Here is a 20,178-nt window from a genome sequence, read left to right as displayed (position 1 = left end):
ACACAGGACGGTGTCTGCAACCGGAAAACAAGCCTTTGCGTTGCATGTGGGCTTGCACACAGGGCTGTGACGAGCGCTTGCTCAACCCTCCCTACGAGCTTGTGACTTCTCAACACTCGCTTACTCAAATTGAATTGAGACTTTTTGAAGCGAATATAGCACCATAGTTTTCATTCAGTAAGGGTGAAATGGAGGGCAAACACACCATATCTCTGAATATTACCGCACATGCACATATTTCTCTTCTGAATCACGTCCAAATCGAGCTGCTGTTGGTAATCGAGCAAAGGGTCCCAGCAGGGGTGCCAGAGAAATCCAATCCTACATGCACAAGTGAAATCGGGCTATTGTGCACCCGAGCCACACGTGGCGCTACACGCCCCATCGTGTTGGTACACTTCCGGTTGTCGTCATGAAGAAGAGCTATAGTGTTGCCAGATACTGCTGACGTTTTCCAGCCCAAAACATGTTCAAATCCGCTAAAATGCACTTAAAACCCCCAATCTGGCAACACTAGCAGTTCTGTGTTCAAGCTGTTAGGCTTGCTCTAACAGACTATGGCTACAAACTGTCCGGCGCAGACCACTGTTTTGTAAGACAACTTATTTTGCACAATAATATTTTTCTAAAGTCCATTTTTTGCTTACAAAAATTTTTTTTTTTTTTGCTTACAATTTAACTCATGTCTTAATAAACACACAAAAAGTTCAATTGTTTTGTTTTTATTGACATTCTTCAGATGTTGGACATATATATATATATACACACACAAATACAATGACTTGTTTATGTACACAATTCACAGCTATGCAACAGCTGTACAGATGTATTTGGTGATACAGTAAGTGAGCTAAATTTTAACAGTGCAAACAATGCCACAAAAAGAAAAGATTCATGCCGTTGTCATGATTCGTTGTCATGCCGACCGAGGCTGTTGTGTTTCCCGCTTGTGTTTCGTCACTCGTCACTTCCGGAAGTAGCTCGACAACTAGCTCGATAGGGTTTACATGCGCAAAGTAGCTCGGCAGAAATCGCATAAACTAGGTCGTGTAGCTCGATTCCGAGAAATCAAGTTCGGTTCAATTTCAGCCGAATTAAGGTGTATACATGGCATTTTGAACTTCGATTTCAGTCGAGCAACGGCAGAAATTCGATTCTCTCTATGTGCATGTAAACGTAGTGACTGTGTGTGTTAAAGTCAGGCTGGTGTGATGAAGTGGAGTTACTGTTACCACTCCAAACTGATGATTTTCCTAGAACAGCACATCCCCAAGTGCTTTATAACTCGTACCACAGCACTTTGCCAACAATTAAAATTCATCTATTAAAAAAATGATGTTATACTTTTCAGTTATATTTAGTGTTGTGGAACTTCTGTGACATACTTTGAGAACTTCAGCTTATCAACGACTGTGAATGTGTTTATTCTCAGTGGAGCGTCCACCGTGTCCCTGTGAGTGAGCTGTTGCTACACAGATGGTTTCGTATTAGAACGAGCACATGAATACTGTATAAACCTGTAATTTGCAGCTCCACTCCTGTCCGAGGTGCTGTTATAGAAAATGAATCACAATCCAGAATTCAACAGTGATCTGGTGAGAAATTTGAGGTATTTTACGTGGAATATTAAAGTATTAAATGAAGGTTGGGATACCTGCAGACACCCTGAAGACTTAGATCCTTGCATCATTTCCGGTTTTTTTCCTCCAGCAGTCTCTTTCCTTCTTGCGTAACCGCACCTTTTTATCACTCAAACGTTTGCCATTATTTCCCTGAGGAGAAACACGTGGATCAGCACACGAGGAGAAAACAGGTGTTTGGGGTAAGCACAGTTTAGGATCGTCACCTTCTCTCTGTATTATCTCTCTCTGTATCATCATCATCATCATCATCTCACTTGTTACTGCGTTATTTATTTTACTTGTTGTTTTCCCATCTTAAACCCTGTGTATGTAGGTGTGTGTGTGTGTGTGTGTAGTCACAGTGATGGTTCTCACACAGTATTGATAAGCAAGACTGAGAAATACTGAACCCAGCTGCATCCTTCAGACTCATTGTGTTGTACGTGTGCCGGGTTGAAACAGACAGAACCTGATAATCTTCTCCACTAGGAGAGGGAGAGAGAGAGAGAGAGAGAGAGAGAGAGAGAGAGAGAGCTAGCTTCTCTCTGTTCTGAGTGTTCGTCTCTCCTTACTGCATGTGTTTCACGACTGACGTGTCACCTCCAGGCATGTGCTGATCGTACCTTTTAATATCTCCATCTGACTGAGACTTTAGCATCGCTGCACATGCAGCAGATTGGTCACATGTCCCAAGCATACACTGTGAGGGACAAATCTCAAATGATGGTCTCCTCGAGTCCCCAGAAACTTGGGTGTAAAGATGTGAGGCTATGAATTCTTTTAGATTCTCTCAATTCTGTATAAATTGTTTACGGCGCTGTAAAGCGGTTCCTCAGATCGATCCTATGGCGTGTGGTCCAATGTTTCTTCAGTTCCCCACTCACAACTTCAGTTCCTACCTGCAATTAGTTCCCACAAAAATGGAAGAAAAACTTATAGGCGTGGTTTCATCTTCTCCTGCCATATATGGGCGAGGAAGTAGCAGATATTGTTGGTGTCTCTGGTGTGTGTAAGTAGCTAGTACACTTAGCTTGCTTTGCTAAATTAAGGTATAATGGGCTGTAGAGCGTATATGACATGAGCGACTTGTGATTGTAGAGTAAAACTGAGAACATCTTGCAAGATAGTTATAAGGAGAGGTTAATGGCATTAAGCAACACAAAAATTGGCAGCACTAACGAGGATAAAAAATGGTACGTGGTTTAACCCACAGGTATGACCTAATTCACGACTTGCATAGATAACCGAACACAGGCTGGTGTGAATGTTCTCCTCAGTTGATGTCCATAGTGCAGTGGAATTGAGGCCATTATTAAAAAATGTTCTGTTTCCGGTCCACCGGCCGGGTGAGCGCCGTTTGTGCGGTTGAAATTTTTTTTTAACGCCGATTTTTCGACATTTTTTTCAGGGTCGTAAATCTAAAATCGAACTTGACATTTCCGCATTCCCAGGGCTTTCCACTAAGGCTCATACTAGCCAGCCATGACAAATAAGTAGCCAGCCGGGGGAGTAAACACAAAATAAACTCCTGTGCACGCAGTTCCCAGGATTAAATGCATTTTCCGCAGACCATTTATTTATTCACGTTACTCAAATACAAAGTAAAACGGCAGTAAATCTTCTTTCTTTTCTTGCGTATTGCATCATGAGGCGTTCCTGACTTGTAAATCTCTTATTTTCGGTGCATGACACATTCACGCAACTGAGCATGCTATGAATTAACAACGACAACGGTCTGCAGTGGGGCGACACCATTACACACTCAGCCAACATTTCTCCATTTGTGTATGAAAATACACTCCAACCACTCAGTTTGGGTTCATTTACAGCCAACGGTGTCTTTTGATGCCAGCACGTAATTGAACGAGAGAAGACTGGTTTACCGGAGACACAATAAGCGTCATCTCTGCTTCTGTTCCCTCCGACACACTACTGCCTCCGCCGAGTGCGCGCGCACTCTGAACTGAATCAGCTCTGCGCATGCGCCGTGCGGCACAAAAAAATGTCCGCCACCATGAAGGAAGGAGATCCGGAGTTTTCAAACATTTGCTTAAGTGTGAAATCGCAAAATGGTATTCTAGCGAACAACAAAATAGTAAAGATTCAGAAAAACAAATCATTCAGTGATCATTTTAATAGTGTAATTTCATCCGAACTCGGCCTAACGCTCGATTTAGAACTACAAAAAGTCCATGTGTCGGACATTTTAAGTACCTTTGTAAAAGTTTTGCAAATGTTGCAGTCAGCATTTAAAATGCTAACTTAAAGTTTTTGTACAAGTTTCAGTTGATTAAACTGTCATTTTATTAAATGTGTCTGCTTTTGTCATAAAAAAGTACTGAAAGAAAAAGCAAACACAGCATCGCAATTTCTTATCCATCCATTTATATATATATATATATATAAAAAATCCCTCCCTCCCGACTGAAAATTTTTTTGCTCACCCAGCGGACAGGAAACGGATTTTTTTTAAGGATGGCCTGGGGAACGAGCTACAGTTACTGCATCCTGCTCACATTTATTCACAATTTGTTCATGGTGTTTAGAGGACAGCTGTCCCTCCTCACCTTTACTATTTCCAACAATTTTCCCTACTTAGGCAGCCTCCTCTGAAAAAGAACACAGGACGTGTCGACGTTTAGAAGCGTTAATGCTCTAATAAATTTACAACATTGTGATATTTCACAACTGATTATTGGCACATGGCTGGATGTAACACTCTTTTCCCATAATCCCTCTATTTTAATCTCTCTCTCTCTCTCTCTCTCTCTCTCTCTCTCTCTCGTAGGTGGATGAGGATCGACCACCATCTCCTCGTCCCAATCAGCTCCGCCGTCTCGCCTCCTACGTCTTCTCGTCCTCTGCTCTGGAGACAGAAGAGTATCCGCACTCATCCTTCATTCAGCGCAGTCGCTCGGCAGAGAGCAGCCCAGCTCACGCCAACCAGCGACTCCACCCTGGGATGCCTCGCCCACGTTCTGCCATGCTCCGCCCACAACGTCACTCAGTCCTCTCTCCACGTGCTCACCTCCAGCACATCCTCGCTAAACTGATGCACAAAAACAGCTGAGAGTGGACACACACACACACACACACCTCTCTCACACTCGCTCACTCACACAACACATATGCTACACACACATCTCAGCCAACTCTGCATCAGGAAGTGTGTCTGTGTGTAATCGGTTGGCGGCGTTCACGTTCTGGCATTTCCTGCTTTCAGTGTTTTATGCTGGCCCTGCCATGCTATCAGCTCATCTCTTAAATGTGCAGCGTATATGCAGCAGCAGCAGCAGCGTGGCTGTGAATAATGGCGTGATTTCTGCAGGTTCTTGTTGGTGAGGAACGGAGAGCTGAGCGCACTAGAGCTGCTGTGCTTTTACTTGTTTTCTATGGTCTTGTGTATCATTTCAAAATGAACACTCAGCTTTTTATCTGCTTCTTTGCACTTTAAAATGAGACTTTTTTAAACGGGTGACGCATTATAAAAGTGATTTTTAAAGCACCAGGTGACATCACTGATTGTTAAAGGCGCGTTAACGATATCCTAGATCATTCAAGGTGTGCTAAGTGAAATCACTGACTGTTAAAGGTGCGCAAAGTGATCTCATTTGACCTTTAAAGGTGTGCTAAGTGAGTGATATCGTTGACCGTTAAATGTGCACTTTGTGGTATTTAGGACCTTTTAAAAGGCACCCAAGTGATATTTACGATCACAAAGGTTGTGCTAAGCGAGAGCCGTAAAGATGCATTAGGTAATTCTGCTGCCTTTTATTTTAATCTCATGTGCATCTGTTGATTGATTTCTGTCACACATTAATTTAATATGGTGTTGCTGTGCCGTGTAGCGCCCGGTGTGTGGACAGTCCTCACTACAGGCAACTCATTTTGCATCTCAGAATATAAACCCGGGTTTTGCTAGATCTAAAGGTGCTCTGCTTCCCAAAGTGGAATATGCAAATGTGATGATTAAATGTTATATCCAATGTCGTGATGTCACTGACAAGCTATGAAATGACATCATTTCACATTGTGCGATTAGTGCTGCTTTACTGGAGGGTGTGGTTGTGGATGTTAATATAACAGTGTGGAATGTGATTCTGGGGAAGTAAATAGTCTGATTATTTTTACTTGCTCTTAAATATTTTTATTTCATGGTGTATGAAAGCTTACATTGGCATAAAACAAACATGGCTGCAGTTTTTCATCCTACTGTACCTGTGTCTCCACTCGGAGGTGAGCTAGTGTTCGAGCCTGACGAGCTTCATATGGTTTAATAATGTTTAGATATTAGATTGATGAGCTCGGACGCTAAGGAGAAGTCTTCCTCTTCAGGACAAGCACTGGTCTGCTCTCAGTGTGGCACGTTGTGTAAAGTCCAGCCCCGTGAGCCAGTAGTGTTCGGGCCAGACGGGGAGTGATTTGTGGATGGTCATGTGAAATGTGCGTTGTCATGTGATGTACGCATGCTCAAAACACTTGTGTTTGGGTATCGGGCGCTCTCTGTCTGAGTGTTGTGTTCTCTCAGTACTGTACTTTCACACTCCTGCACTTTAGAAGTTGCAGCTCGGAGCCGTGAGAGAACCGCAACGCGGTCATTCGCAATAATGACACAAGCTGTGATGTTCTGCTGAAACGAGCGGCATGGAGACTATTTCTCCCATTTTCACACATCATAGTGCTCATTGTGTCAGAACTGGGTTGTGTTTTAGGTCCGTTTCATTACGGTCATTTTCACTCTGCCGAGATCTAAGGGCCTCTGCATGCTCCTGCGACAGGGCTTTCACAGATAGCTTTTCGCAGACAGTTGTAATTTATCGTTGAGCGGGGAGTAATAGGCGTGCGCGATGTTATTCACCGCCACAACGCAAGGGGGCGCGAAGTCACGAAATCGCTAGGAGTAGTTGGTGGGTGTGGTTAGTGGAGTGTTTATCCTCCGGTTACTTATAATGACTAGAACTGGAGTCGTATAGATGTACGTACTTCCTCGCTTCCTCAATCAACCGCTCTTCGTGCTGCTCCATCTTCGCTCGTGTTTTTAAAAATGGCGGTCGTGAAAACAAAACAAACCGGGAAAGTAGGGAAGCAGAAGTGCGTGTACAGCGGATGTAGAGTGGACCAATCAGAGCCCTCTTGTCTGCGACGCTGTCTGTGAGGATTCTGCGGTGGTCACAATTTTTGGGAGGTGCGCGCAGAGCGTCTGCGAAGGTGGGGGGGGGCTACGCAGACACCATCTGCGACGCCATCTGCGAGGACTGCGTTGTCAGTATAAATTGGCCTTTACACCCTCACACTCCCAGAACCCATCCATGAATCCAGAATCTCCTCATTCTCAGAGTCGCACAGCTTTTCCTTTTAGGCTAAATAAAATAAAACGTAGCCGCGCTTGGCTAATCAGATTTCAACAGTTGCTCTGTCTCAATGTTCACACGAATGACTGTTGTATACGCCGCAGACGCTATCACACGAAACGTGATCATGAGAGAATTTGCTGATTTTACATGTAGAAAAGAGCAGAATGTGAACTCTGTGCTTCATCTGAAGGAATAATAAACAGAAAATGACATGGACAAAATATCTTGAAACAAATTTACCGGGGAAAAAGAAATCTGACGTGATTTGATTATAAACCGAGTGAATTCTGACTGAAAGCGTTTCTGAAGCGTTTTAACTCGTTTGTATTCAGCAGGACGAGTGACTCGGCGTGAACGTCCCACTGCTCTCAGGAACGAGGCACAAAAATAACACCATCATGTTTAAATCCACAGGATTAGGTGCAGGATTAAACTAGGTGTTATAATGATCTACAGCCACTACAGAGCCTCACACTTTTACATTTACACAATATCCTGATCGCAGATTTCTGATTTTCGTGGAGAAGAAAGAGTAGGAGGCGGCACGGTGGTGTGGTGGTTAGCGCTGTCGCCTCACAGCAAGAAGGTCCGGGTTCGAGCCCCGTGGCCGGCGAGGGCCTTTCTGTGTGGAGTTTGCATGTTCTCCCCGTGTCCGCGTGGGTTTCCTCCGGGTGCTCCGGTTTCCCCCACAGTCCAAAGACATGCAGGTTAGGTTAACTGGTGACTCTAAATTGAGCGTAGGTGTGAATGTGAGTGTGAATGGTTGTCTGTGTCTATGTGTCAGCCCTGTGATGACCTGGCGACTTGTCCAGGGTGTACCCCGCCTTTCGCCCGTAGTCAGCTGGGATAGGATCCAGCTCGCCTGCGACCCTGTAGAACAGGATAAAGCGGCTAGAGATAATGAGATGAGATGAGAAAGAGCAGGAGGAAATACGATGCGACCAAGCAGACTGACCAATCAGTTATAGCGGTCTGCATCACCACAGACAGTGGAATAGATTGGACAGAGAAATATAAATTAGCCTGAACAGGTGTTGAATCTCTCATGTTGCTTGTGGGCGTGGCCTGTGCTGTTGTCGCTATATATTATTCTAACGCTAACCAGTTAAACACAAATTAACTAACACACTCATCAGTGTGAAAACTGTGTGGTTTGCGTGTCACTTCCTCGGCTTCGTTCTCAGATTAGATTAGCAAAGTGAGCTAACTGTACTCAACCAGAGACGCCAACAATCTCCGCTCCTTCCTTCCGAACTTCATTTCTCTTCCTAATGTCTCTGTCCACGTTTAATAAGAGCTCGTATACGACAGGAGAAGCTGGAACCACGCCTATACGTTTCCTTCCGTTTTTGCAGGAAATACTCGCGGGTAGGAACGAAAGACGTGAGCAGGGGCGCGAGGAAACCTCGGACCACACGCCACAGGATCAGTGAGGAACCCTGCGAGACAAGTGAAGTTGTCGCTTCTTTATAGCGTCACACAGAATTGAAGAGTCTTGGTTCAGATGTGACGTGTGTTGTACTGTAGGAAAGCGAGCTGAGTGTGTGATGGGATGTGATTTTAAATATGAGTGTTGATGAAGGAAACGTGAACGAGGGGGAAGTTAAACACCGGATTCAGGTGAGACGTGAGCTGGAAAAAGGATCAGAGTTATAGCATGAGGATGCTAATAAAGTTCTTCCACTCAGACTGTGCAATAGTGTGTGTGTGTGTGTGTGTGTGTGTGTGTGTGTGTTACAGGAACAGTGTGTCTTAATGAAGGGCTATAAAGTGCAGAGGGTTAGTGTTTGTGCTTCCATTAGTGCTGACGTGTGACACTGCAGCCATGTTTTTCAAATAATCACATTATGCAAAGATGAGACATGAACCTGCTCTGTGTGTGTGGTCATGATGAGTGGTTATACATGGTGACCTCCGTCATAATACGCAAATATTTGCTGATATCAGGTAACAACGCGCACTCCCATAATTCGGTTGACAGTGAGAGTGAAGCTGTGTGCTGGGGCTTTGCTAAGCTAACACCACGTGACTAGTATTGGTTCTCTGGGAGGTTAGCCAGCACTGTCAGGTTTATTTAGACTGGAGGATGATGTCGTGAGTAAGTGTTGTTATTTAGGTCGTATAAAGCTGTGTGTGTGTGTGTGTGTGTGTGTGTGTGTGTGTGTGTGTGTGTGTGTGTGTGTGTGAGACAGTGAGGTACTAGTTGTATGTTGTTTGCTCTCCACGCTGCAGCCTGCACTTTTGCACATGAAAGTTGACTGTGCGTTTAAACAGGCTGCTAACTTGTGCTTAATTTGCACACACACACACACACACGTAAACCTCCGTTATTGTTGATTTTATTATTATTATTATTATTATTATTATTGCGTGGTTCGGTGTGTTGAGAGAGTATATAAATGTATTAAAGAGAAACTGATGAATAAAAATGTCAGATATACAGTTTTGTACACAAATCTCGCTGCTTAAACACTCAGTTCTCATGTCATAGACACATGCATATAAACATGTTATAACACACACATGCCTTGATTATAACACAGAAGCTGAGTGTGTATGATGTATATAACCATATGCTGCATGATGATCCTGCAGGGTGATTCTGTGTAAAGAGGAAGTTTACTTAATAAACAATTATACAATTTAAGAGATTTCTAAATACTGCAGTGATGTACACAAGTTCTATTACTGTTGCACCGTTTTCTGTAACAAATGTAATTTCAGCAGTATAGTTATTAAAAACAACAAAGAACTATTGTTATTGAATGGAATAAACGGATCAGATTTACGGTATGTTTCAGGCATGCGCTGATAATCGTTTCTGTATCACGAGATCGGACTCCTTTTGGACGCACTCTTTTACAGATGACGCTTAGATTTAACATTTTCTTTCTGTAGATCAGTAGGATTTGTTTCCATGGTAACAGTACAGTCCTGATGATATGGAAGGTTATGGGCTCATGCCTGGTGTGTATGATAATTCTGTATGATACGCATTTTGTATGAATGTAAATATTGTTTATGCCTGTATACACTTACAGCATGTATATGGAACTTTTCTAATCAGGAGTACAGTATCTCTCTCTCACACACACACACACACACGATACAAGTGAGAAGAGTACACACATTATGAATGCACACACACGCACAATTAAAACATGGATTGTGTTACATGCATGTGACGTGGGCCGTTAGAGAGTGTATCTACTGAATAATAAACTGGTACATCTGGATTCACTCTGATGTTAAAAAGGGAAAATCTGCATTTTTGTGCCTTTTCTATACAAATATGTAACAGAGACAATCTGAAAATCTGATGTACAAAACCAAAACTACATTAAAGTGTTGAAAGAAGAAAATGATGTGGTGTTTTTAATAAGAGTCTGATTTAATTCTCTGATCTCATGACCTGAAATATAAAATAATTAAAACATTGTGTGTATTAGTTGAGTTACTGTAGCAACGCTGAAGCTGATTAGTTTCCCCGAGTGTCCCCGAATGTTTTATTCCTCTTATACCACAACAATTACAATTTTCATCAAAGGATCACAATTTTTTATTTCATAAAGAACACATATAATACTTTTTATCCATTTATAGTTGCATTTAATCTTGCAGAACTTCAGTGAAACAAGTTAGTTCCTGTTGCTTATGTTATAGCAGCTATAAACACTCCCTCCCTCACCAGCCGCTTGTTTTTCCTCTCCTGAAATTAATAAAGCAAGAAAAATCCTAGCTTGTCATGTTACTCGTAATCACAATTAAACTCGTCCTGAAGGTGTCGGAAAATGTAGTTACGGCTTTAGCTCTGACTGTTACGAAGCGCTGACACTGGAGACTTTCTATAAATGTGAAAGAAACATCTTACTTTGAGAAAACTTCAGAAATCAGTGATTACATGTTTTTTAATCTGATTATTATTAGCAGGATGCTGATGTGCATTTCCCTGTGAATGAGCTGTTACTATAGAAATGATGTATTTCGTGTAGAATGAGCTCATTAATATAACCCTGTGATTTCCAGCTCACTACCATCGGAGCTGCTGTTATGGAAAATTAATCAACAGCTTCTGACCAATCAGAGTACAGAATTCAGCCCTGTGGTGTTAAACAGTTCAATATTTGTATTGTTACTATATCACCACTGTTACTATGTACCCTGCTTGTTTATGGTTTTATGTTTAAAAAAACACTTTCTGTGATTTGTCCTTGAATACATTTGAAAAGTTTTTGTCGCAGGACTTTTGCTGTTCCTCTGCTGTTTCATGATTACTGACTAAAGTTTATCTTCCCATAGGTTTCAGTACTGAGGGATACTCTCCTCTCTCAGATGGACTATCGGACCAAAGCGCCGTTTTCAGAGAAAGAAATGTTCCACATTCTTCCAAAGCTTCAGGCCAAGAGGGCTGATTTCCTTACAGTCATGCTAACCGGAAGCCTCCATCAGTGCCGGGGTTTCATGGCCACGCCTCCTGACACCCAAGATGATGAGCTGAGGGAAGACGATGTGACAAAGAGCGAGTCCGACAGTCTGGATCAGAGCCAGGATGGACCCCCTTCGACTTTATTAGCCATTGACCCTCAGAAAGGACCCAGAGATCCAGGTTCCTTAACTGATGTAGATATGGATCAAGAAGATGTATCTAAAACTCTGGTTCTGTTCTCGCCTGGAGACATGAGGAAGTCTCTGAATTCTGGAGCTGGAACAGATGTTCTTCAGAGTGAAAAGGAAGTCATGGACCTCCAAACATGTCTCTTGGAGAAGAACCAACAACCTTCAACAAAATATTGTGATGCAGGCGATGGTGGAATCATCAGTTTATCAGAACCGAAATTTGACCCGCTTATCTGCACTACTTCTCCTACATCTCCTGTGACCAACATGCAGAAGCATCAACCAGCACAGTTACCTTCAGAGAACCTGAACGAGGAAAGTGATGGTAGGACTCCTGTGTTAGGAGTCAAACAAGAGTCTAACCAACCAGCTTCTACATATCCTCCTTTGACCAAGAACCATATAAAACAAGAACCTTCCAAGAACCAACGTGATGATCCATATTATCTTGGCATTTCCAGTTTAGGCAGACAAAAAAGGAATTCCTCAGCCACTGTACTGGCTCCATCTGGTTCTGCTGCATCTCCTCCTTTCACCAAAGTGGAGAGAACCTTCATCCACATTGCTGAGACCACACATCTGAATATCATGTCATCTCGAGTACCTCAGGTTCAGAGGGAGAACGCTGAGGTATCTGAGCACCTTCAGTGTGAGGTGGAGCCTCAAACCAGAACCATCATCCTAGAAGCAGGAGGTGTCTGGTCTAAAACCTTATCTTGTACTGCAGCAAAAGAAATTCAAGGACATAATGTTGTTAATGGACCTGTGCAGAGCCAGATTCCTGCCAAAGTGGACGTCATTGTTCCTCCTATTGTCATAGAGATGCAACAACATGTCCAAAGAGAAACTTTTCCAGAGAAGACCAAAGATGAATTCCAGTGTGGAACAGAAGGAAGCAAACCTGGAGATAAAAGCACAGCGTCTCATCTGAGAGGTAGAAGTCGGATCCCCATCCTGGTATCCGAGGATAGTGCGACTGCAGATCCATCACTATCCTGGGATCAAACCCGGAAATGGTCCAAGCAACAGGAGTTTGCCCAATTGGTGCTGGAGAGGCAGAGACAGACACTAAACTCCAGGACATCTTCATCGCTTTCCTCTGGAGATAAGCCCAGGAGAGCCTCGGAGACGCTGTCCACCACTGAGGAGGACACACACCAATCAGATGACTCGATTGGGAAAGTCAAACAGGAAGTGAAGGAGCGAGGGGGTGAGGGGTGGCGCAGCAGGATCCCTCGACCCGTTACACCCATCAAAAGAGCTCCAGCTAAGCTTCTGTTAGCTATCGCCACTAAATCCACTGTGAAACCTGAAACCATAGCACATACTGCAAACACTGGGTATTATTATTATTATTATTATTATTATTATTATTATTATTAAAGTTCTTAGGCTTCTTGTTCATGTCCTTTAGATCTGGGTCCAACCCATGGACCTGGAGCACCAGAGGCAGGGGGATGTTTTACTAGCTGGATAGCCCTCTATGAAGAATGTGATTTGTCTCAGGGAACATGATCCTTTTGGAGTTTGTAGAAGTTGATCTTTCCTGGGATCTGATTGGTGTATTTTTTCCAAACCTTCCTTCACAAGGCCTTCCTGTCTTTGATGATGTCAGGCCTGTTGGCATTGCTCTTTCTGTTCGGTATGGATGGCCATGTCCCAGAGGATATTGACATTGTTTTTCTGCTCTCTCTCATTGGTTGGTGTCTGTACCACTTCTCTGTTGTTTTGAGGTTGTTGCTCTTAGAAATATTAAAATGCATGTACACTGCTTGCTGCATTGTTGTGCTGATGGATGGACTGACTCTTTGCCAATACAGGACAGCCCAAGATAATGTGGTGGACAGTCTGTTGATACTTTTGGCAGATTCTGCATTGTGGATTAGTACCATCCTTGATGATGCAATGGTGGTAGGATCTGCTCACAAGAGTCGGATCTTACACAGCAATGATCAGGCCCTCTGTCTCTGCCTTCAGTGAAGTACGTCTGAGCCATTGGCTTGTATTTTCTTGGTCTACACCTTGGTGTCTTCCAGTATGGATTTGTTGATAAGCTGCTGATCTTTGTATCCATAGCATCCTTTCCTGCAGCCCTTCTGTTTTGCAGGTAGTAACCTGTTCTAAGCCAGGAATGCAGGTGATGGGTGGCACATGGTGGGAACAAAGGAGATAGGCTGGTAAACCTCAGGGTTGTCGGTCTTGTCTGTCTGAGGGAGCAGCTCACTGGCAGCCTGTGGTGGGTAATGGGCAGGTTCTTGAAGTTGACCATTCCATCTCTCCCTGGTTCCTTCCAGTTGCTGGTTTTGTTGATGCAGTGGTCTCTTTGATGTCATTCTGTTCCTGGTTCTCTGTACCTTTGTGTTTTAATTCCTGTTGTTGTTGGAGGATCCAAGCTGCTCCCTTGTTGTGGGTCCTGTCATTCTCCCAGATCTTTCTCCATCATGGTTCAGTGCCTTCGGCAGTGGTCCATACAGCTTCCATCTTTATCTCTTTGCCTTGCTTGCCAATCAATTTCCAAGCTAGTTGTTTTCTTTTTTTGCCTGTCACACAACCATTAAAGACGGCACATTTCAGAACAGAGTTCAGTTTTTACAGCTGAGGCCTGTGCTTTGCTGTTAGCACTGGAATATATAGACAGTACCAAACGACAGAACTCTTTCATTTTTACAGACTCAAGCTCGTACCTCCAGGTATTTTTTTTTAAACATTGATCATCCTATGATTGTCAGTATTTTTGATAAACTTGAGCTTTTACAAAGACAGAAACCGAGTGTTATTTTCTTGTTGGATTCCAGGCCATGCTGGCCTCACGGGTAACAAGCAGGCAGGTAACGTGGCCGAAAGAGCCCTCACTAAAGAGGTCTGTGAGTGTAAAATCCCAGCCTCAGACCTTAGACTTGCGCTGGCATCTTATATTTCAAGGAAGTGGCAGACTGAATGGGACAAATGTCCTGAAAACAAATTGTATGAAATCAATCCTGCCATCAAGAAGACACTTTTATCCTCATTTCAAACCAGACGTGATCACGTGGTGTATCCCAGGTGTCGGATTGGTCATTCAAGGCTCACTCATGGTTCTTTATTAAAGGGTGGAGATCCACCATCATGTCATTTCTGTAGGATCTCTGGCAATCACGCATATTTTACTTTGTCGTCCTTCTCTAAATGCCACATGGGAATGATTTTATTCTCAAACAACTTTGGATGATGTTTTTAACAAGGTGCTGCGACAAAAAGTTTTAGAATTTTTATCATGTGTATCTGAATCATCTCATTTAGTTATTTTTTTATTTGTCCAAATTTATTTAATTGTTTATTTATGAAGAATTTGTAGTACCTTTTAGAAATGCTCTTACCATGAAAAAGCCTAAGGTGGCTTTTAAAAAAAAATCACTCTCACCCACCTTTTTGCCAGCCTCCTCAGTCTTTCTCCAGTTGCTTTGAAAATGTTTGTGGCAGATGCATACATGAGCTGTTTAATCTCTTGGATGTTCACTGGCCTCGCTACTGGATTGCATCCCTGACATTGCAGATGGATTCATTTGCTTGCCTGATGGCCTAGCTGTAGCATCAGTCATTCTTGATCTTCGGGATTGGTAGACATTCCCTAGTGGGTTCTTTTTGTAAGGAATCTCCATCTCTGTCAGATGCTTGCTGCCATTCCTGGAGTTTTTTCATTGTTTCCCCGTATCAGGTGTTGCTCTTTGGATGGTGTGGTGATGGTTACATCTACTCATTGTTCTGCTTCCTCTGCAGTATGTGGATCTGGTACTTCTTACTGTATTCATGGTTTTCCAGGTTCTCAGATCCCTGCTGGCCACCTCTCTTGACTTACCTGGGTTGCTCAGTCCATGTCACATGGAGGTGGGATTGATCTACAGACACATTTTGTATTTGACATTGGAATTGTCCTTCAGCAGCTGATGTTTTATGCCGGTGTTCCTCTCTGATTAAGTGCACACTTGCAGCACAAGGTGAGGAGTGTGCAGTGCGTAAGGTTTACTCTGACTCATAGTATGTATTGTGGTGAACACACGAGTAAAAGCTGAAAGTTTATATACTCACTCTCTTTCACCTGTTTTGATGTTATTGTGATGTTATTGTGTGAGCAGTGATGATTATTTATTCATTTTTAGGTTGAGGAGCGTGCAGTCTGGAGCCAGTGTAAGGTCTAAATCTGCTCTTTCCCGACCAGCTAGTCCTCGAACCCCGCTACGCTGTATCTTCACCACCTCACGCAGCTTAAACTCCACCCACAGGACACATAGCCCCTCCCCCCACCGCATTATTGGCAGAACTATCACAAACTCACAGACACACAATGTCTCACATATCACACATAGTGGTACTCGAACAAAAGCTGCTTCATCTGTTAAACACACGACTAAAGTGAAGCAGAAGCACAACACTTCCACAGCCAGATAATAAACAGGAGAAGAAAACGATGAAGAATTAGTTTTCAGTGAGCTCTTTTTATCCTTATGGTTAGGGTTACGGTGCTTCCCGAGTTTATCCCAGGAACACTGGGCACAAAGCAAACTCATCACGGATGGGATGCCAGTCCCTCATCAGGCACCAATCTGTCTCACACACACACACACACACACACACACACACAATTTAACATTAAAAAGTCTGTGTGCATGTGTTTGGGAGATGGGAGGAAACCAGAAGGAAACCCACATGGACATGGGGAGAACATGTAGAACTCCACATGAACTGGAACCTGAGCTCAGGATGGAACCTGGAACCCTGGAGGAGCTGTGAGGAGACAACACTATCCACTACACCACAATCCTGCCCAATAACAAAAACTGAATATAAACAGTGTAAAGAGACTGTGGCCCTGCCCTCTTGTTTCCTATTGGCTGTTGAGGTTTGTACATTCATGTAGGGTTTAATGATGAAGTCCGTGTAAATTTGCTACAGAAAGTGAATCTATGTTGAATTATTATTTCAGTAGCTCATGCTTGGTGTGTGTGTGTGTGTGCGTGCACTGTGATTTCCTGTTTGTTTCATCAGTTACTGAGCTTCCACATTTACTGTATTAGTGATAATCACACAGTGTCACATTTACACTAAACCTCTGTGTTTTTGTGATTATAATTATTATTGTTTCAGAACATTGTGACTTTCCCCTTAAAGTGATACTGACACAAACAGGTCTCCTCGGTGTCATTTTAGAGATTTTAACATGAACTTTCCATTTTTGATGTAATCACAAGGTATAGAGATGAAAACAAAATAAAACATTTAAACCAGCCCATCAGGAAGCGATGCCTGGAATTCCCTTCCCTTCTGCCGAGAATGATCCAAACCGGAAATGACGTACATCGGTGAACCCCTGCCTAGAAGGCGTGCCAACAGAACATGTTTTCATGACAGAACATGAGCTGGGAGCTATGAACTGTCTCTGAAATCACCCACTCATTCACTCCTCCCTACTCATTATCTAGGGAATTCTCTATAGAGGACTATATAGTGAGCTCATTGGTAAAATGGAAAAAAACAAAAAAACACTTTGCGACACTAGTCCGCTGCGCCGTTATTTACGCCATTACTGTCGCACAATTAAAACGTGCCGGATCAGTCGGCTGGTGGGTTTCAAAATAGTAAATACATGCATGTGTTTTTGTGATAAATCCATATTATACTGAGCGCATTTCCCACATTAATCAATGCAAAGTACTTTGTGTCTGCTGCATCTTTCAGTTCTTTTAAATCAAGGCTGAATTCTTTCTTCTTTGCTGCTTCCTATGAGTGCACTATATAGGGTGTAATAATTCTCACGATACATTCCGACAACACCACAAAATAGCAAACTCACTATACAGTCCACTTTATAGTGAGTGATTTTGGATGCAGCGCATGTCTTGTATGATGGGGATGAAGGCGAGTTAGTTGGAGAGGAGGAGAGGGCTCGGGATGGAGCCCTACCGGTCTGAGCCGCACCAGGACCGTCACACTGACAACCACAGCGAGGTGAGTGAGTGACTGCCGCTCAGATCTCAGCAAGCTGACAAGTGGACATGGTGGCGGCACGACTGTAACAGACCATAGGTGCACTGATTGTGCCTTAATCCTGTGCAGGTGTGAGTCGTTTATGGCATAAAAACACACGAGTCAGTCTGATGCGCGCATTACAGCACGCAGGTGTGACTTAGTGGAGACAACTGTAGTGGAAAGTAGCCACGAGACTGCAGCCAGTGTACCAGAACAGTGCTAGTGTAGATCTACTCTACTTATTTTATTACCTGAAGGTGAAAATAAAAATTTCCCAGCTGGTACCTACCCACTGTTCAAGCCTGGGTTTGTCATTGTTTTCAAGCATTTTCAACACTCTGGACTATAACATACATGTCAACCTTTGGTCAATCAAACCTGTATAACCAACCTCCAAAATCCGTATTTCCCTTATAAAATCCTTATAAGATGCAAATTAAAATAATTTACCTAAAATTTGAATGATAATTAACAATGATATATCCCTGTGGCAGTTCCGTACGAGTGGGTGGAGCACAGAGGACGGTAGGACAGAGATCAGGTTTGTGTATAGGCTTTATTGCCACACTTTTCAGTCTAACAATAATTTTCCAAAATAGAGAGAGACACACACCCACACAGCGTCTCATCCGGGGATGAGCTCCCCTCTGCTCTCACTCTCCCTCCTTAAATAGGGCGCGGTTTACTGGGGAGAACACACACAAAACATAGGTTAATCACACTCAGGTGAAGCGATTCTGCCACTTACCTTCCCCAACTCCGCCCTCCTGTCACAGACTGGCGCTTGACCACGCCCCCGCTGCCACAATCCCAGTTACTTTTTATTCAATATTAATAACAATAAACCTTCAGAATGAATACAAAGCTCCAATGTTTGACAAAAACACAAAGTGTCACTCTAATGTTCTGAATTGTACTCCATGACAGCTTTTTTAGCGCTCTGCACCAATACCTCACGAGGCTGCATGTCACAGCAAGTGTCTAGCTGTGTTGATCTCACACTGCAGTAGGCCAGGTCAGTGTGTCTGCATTCAGGTTCTTTCTGCTCTCTGTGTGTATCTTCCTGACTTGAGAGAAAACTCTCTCACAGTCAGCATTACTGTGGGGTAAACAGAGCACTGCCTAACTTGAACTAAAACGCCCACTACCTTGTGTTCTCTGTCTTTTCCAGTTGTTGGCATATCAGTTTTTGAGCGCGCAAATACGGTCATCAGTGGCTGATTTTGCCTTTGGCTTGCATTCCACTGATGTAGTTTCGATTTGAAATGTTCTTTCACATCATACACTCCCGATAGTGCAACTTTGATGTCACGCACACACAGTGTGCAGTGTGCGTATTCGTCGTTTTTGGAGGCTGCCGGTTGGATTATGCCATTGAAAAGGTCCTTCCATTCAGCGAGAAACCTACCGCTGTATTGTGTTTTGAATTTCTTTGCCGGAGTGCCCATTCAGAATCTTTTCAGTCACTATTGAAAGTCGCTCAGGTGGAAATACGCTTTTCAAACAAAATGTTACTTCCCCAAAATGTTACTTCAAACAAAATGTTACTTCCCGGTTGGCGGGATTCTCGCAGTGCAGTGTGAGCATGATCAGAAGTGGAATGAAGTCTCGCTACCACAAGATAACGCGTGATTTCATAAGACTCTTTACTGGCTGTCTGTGCTTTCTGTGGTGTACAGTACATTTGTAAATGTTATGCGCTCTTTTATCATCGTGGGAATTGATTCTAGCTCTAAATAAATATTGAAGTTTTTTTAAAGAATCCATATAACTTTATTTATACGCCCGTATACTACGTTTATTGAATCAAATCTGTATAAAATACGGACATTCCGTATAGGTTGACATGTATGGACTAATGGAGGGTGTGTAATGTAAATAAATGACAGAGGATGTAAATAAATCATATCATGCTGAAGTAAATAAATGAATATATAAAACAAGAATGTTTCATCTTTTATTAATTTAAAATGTTTTCCCTCATGACACATTTTTGTGTTTAATTCCTTAATTGTGGATTTATTTTTGTTTTCATATTCACTTATTACTTCAACAAGTAAAGGATTAAATAAAAGTAGGAGTAAATTAACACAGTAAAGTTTCACTGGAATAATTTTGACTTTACATCATGAGTTTATTAACCAGGACAGAACACACACACACACAGTTCAGATAGTCAGATCCTCCAGGATTTCGCGATGTTCCGATTTGCAACTTCAACGCAAATTCAACCAATCCCCACGAATTCAGGGCGGTGTTGCAATTATATCCAATCACCGCAACTTTCCTGCAAATTTGACCAATCGTTGGCATCGTCTTGAGGTGACGTCGACAAACTACCTTCCGCCTTCCTTCCGTGTATACGTTCAAGAGAAGCAGCATATGCGAGTCAGTGTTTATATAGGCTTAAATTCTGTTACTGAAAGTGTGTTATGTTTACAGTGAAGGACTGTGTGCACTTTACGTTATTTTTTTACTTAATACAAAAAATTAATGGATGCCAACATTTTTACCAAAACCAGCATCATACTGTGAGATTCTGTTCAAATTGTTTTTTTTTCTTCTATGAAGCCTGAGCCATT

The 20,178-nt window shown here is 42.8% G+C and overlaps 1 protein-coding gene across 1 annotated transcript in view; it reads left to right on the top strand.

Moving 5' to 3' along the window:
* The window catches only part of ttbk1a (tau tubulin kinase 1a), a 79,634-nt gene extending 72,016 nt beyond the window's left edge, over positions 1-7,618 (top strand). Inside the window, exon 16 of the mRNA XM_060911193.1 lies at positions 4,411-7,618. Coding sequence (XP_060767176.1) covers positions 4,411-4,692 — 282 coding nt within the window. The 3' untranslated portion in view covers positions 4,693-7,618. The remainder of the gene's footprint in view (positions 1-4,410) is intronic.
* The last annotated feature ends 12,560 nt before the right edge of the window (positions 7,619-20,178 follow it).

Source organism: Neoarius graeffei, chromosome 27 (genome assembly GCF_027579695.1).
Source record: "Neoarius graeffei isolate fNeoGra1 chromosome 27, fNeoGra1.pri, whole genome shotgun sequence".
Taxonomy (NCBI): domain Eukaryota; kingdom Metazoa; phylum Chordata; class Actinopteri; order Siluriformes; family Ariidae; genus Neoarius; species Neoarius graeffei.
Note: the sequence above shows the minus strand (reverse complement) of the source record. Positions and strands in the feature narration are given on the sequence as shown.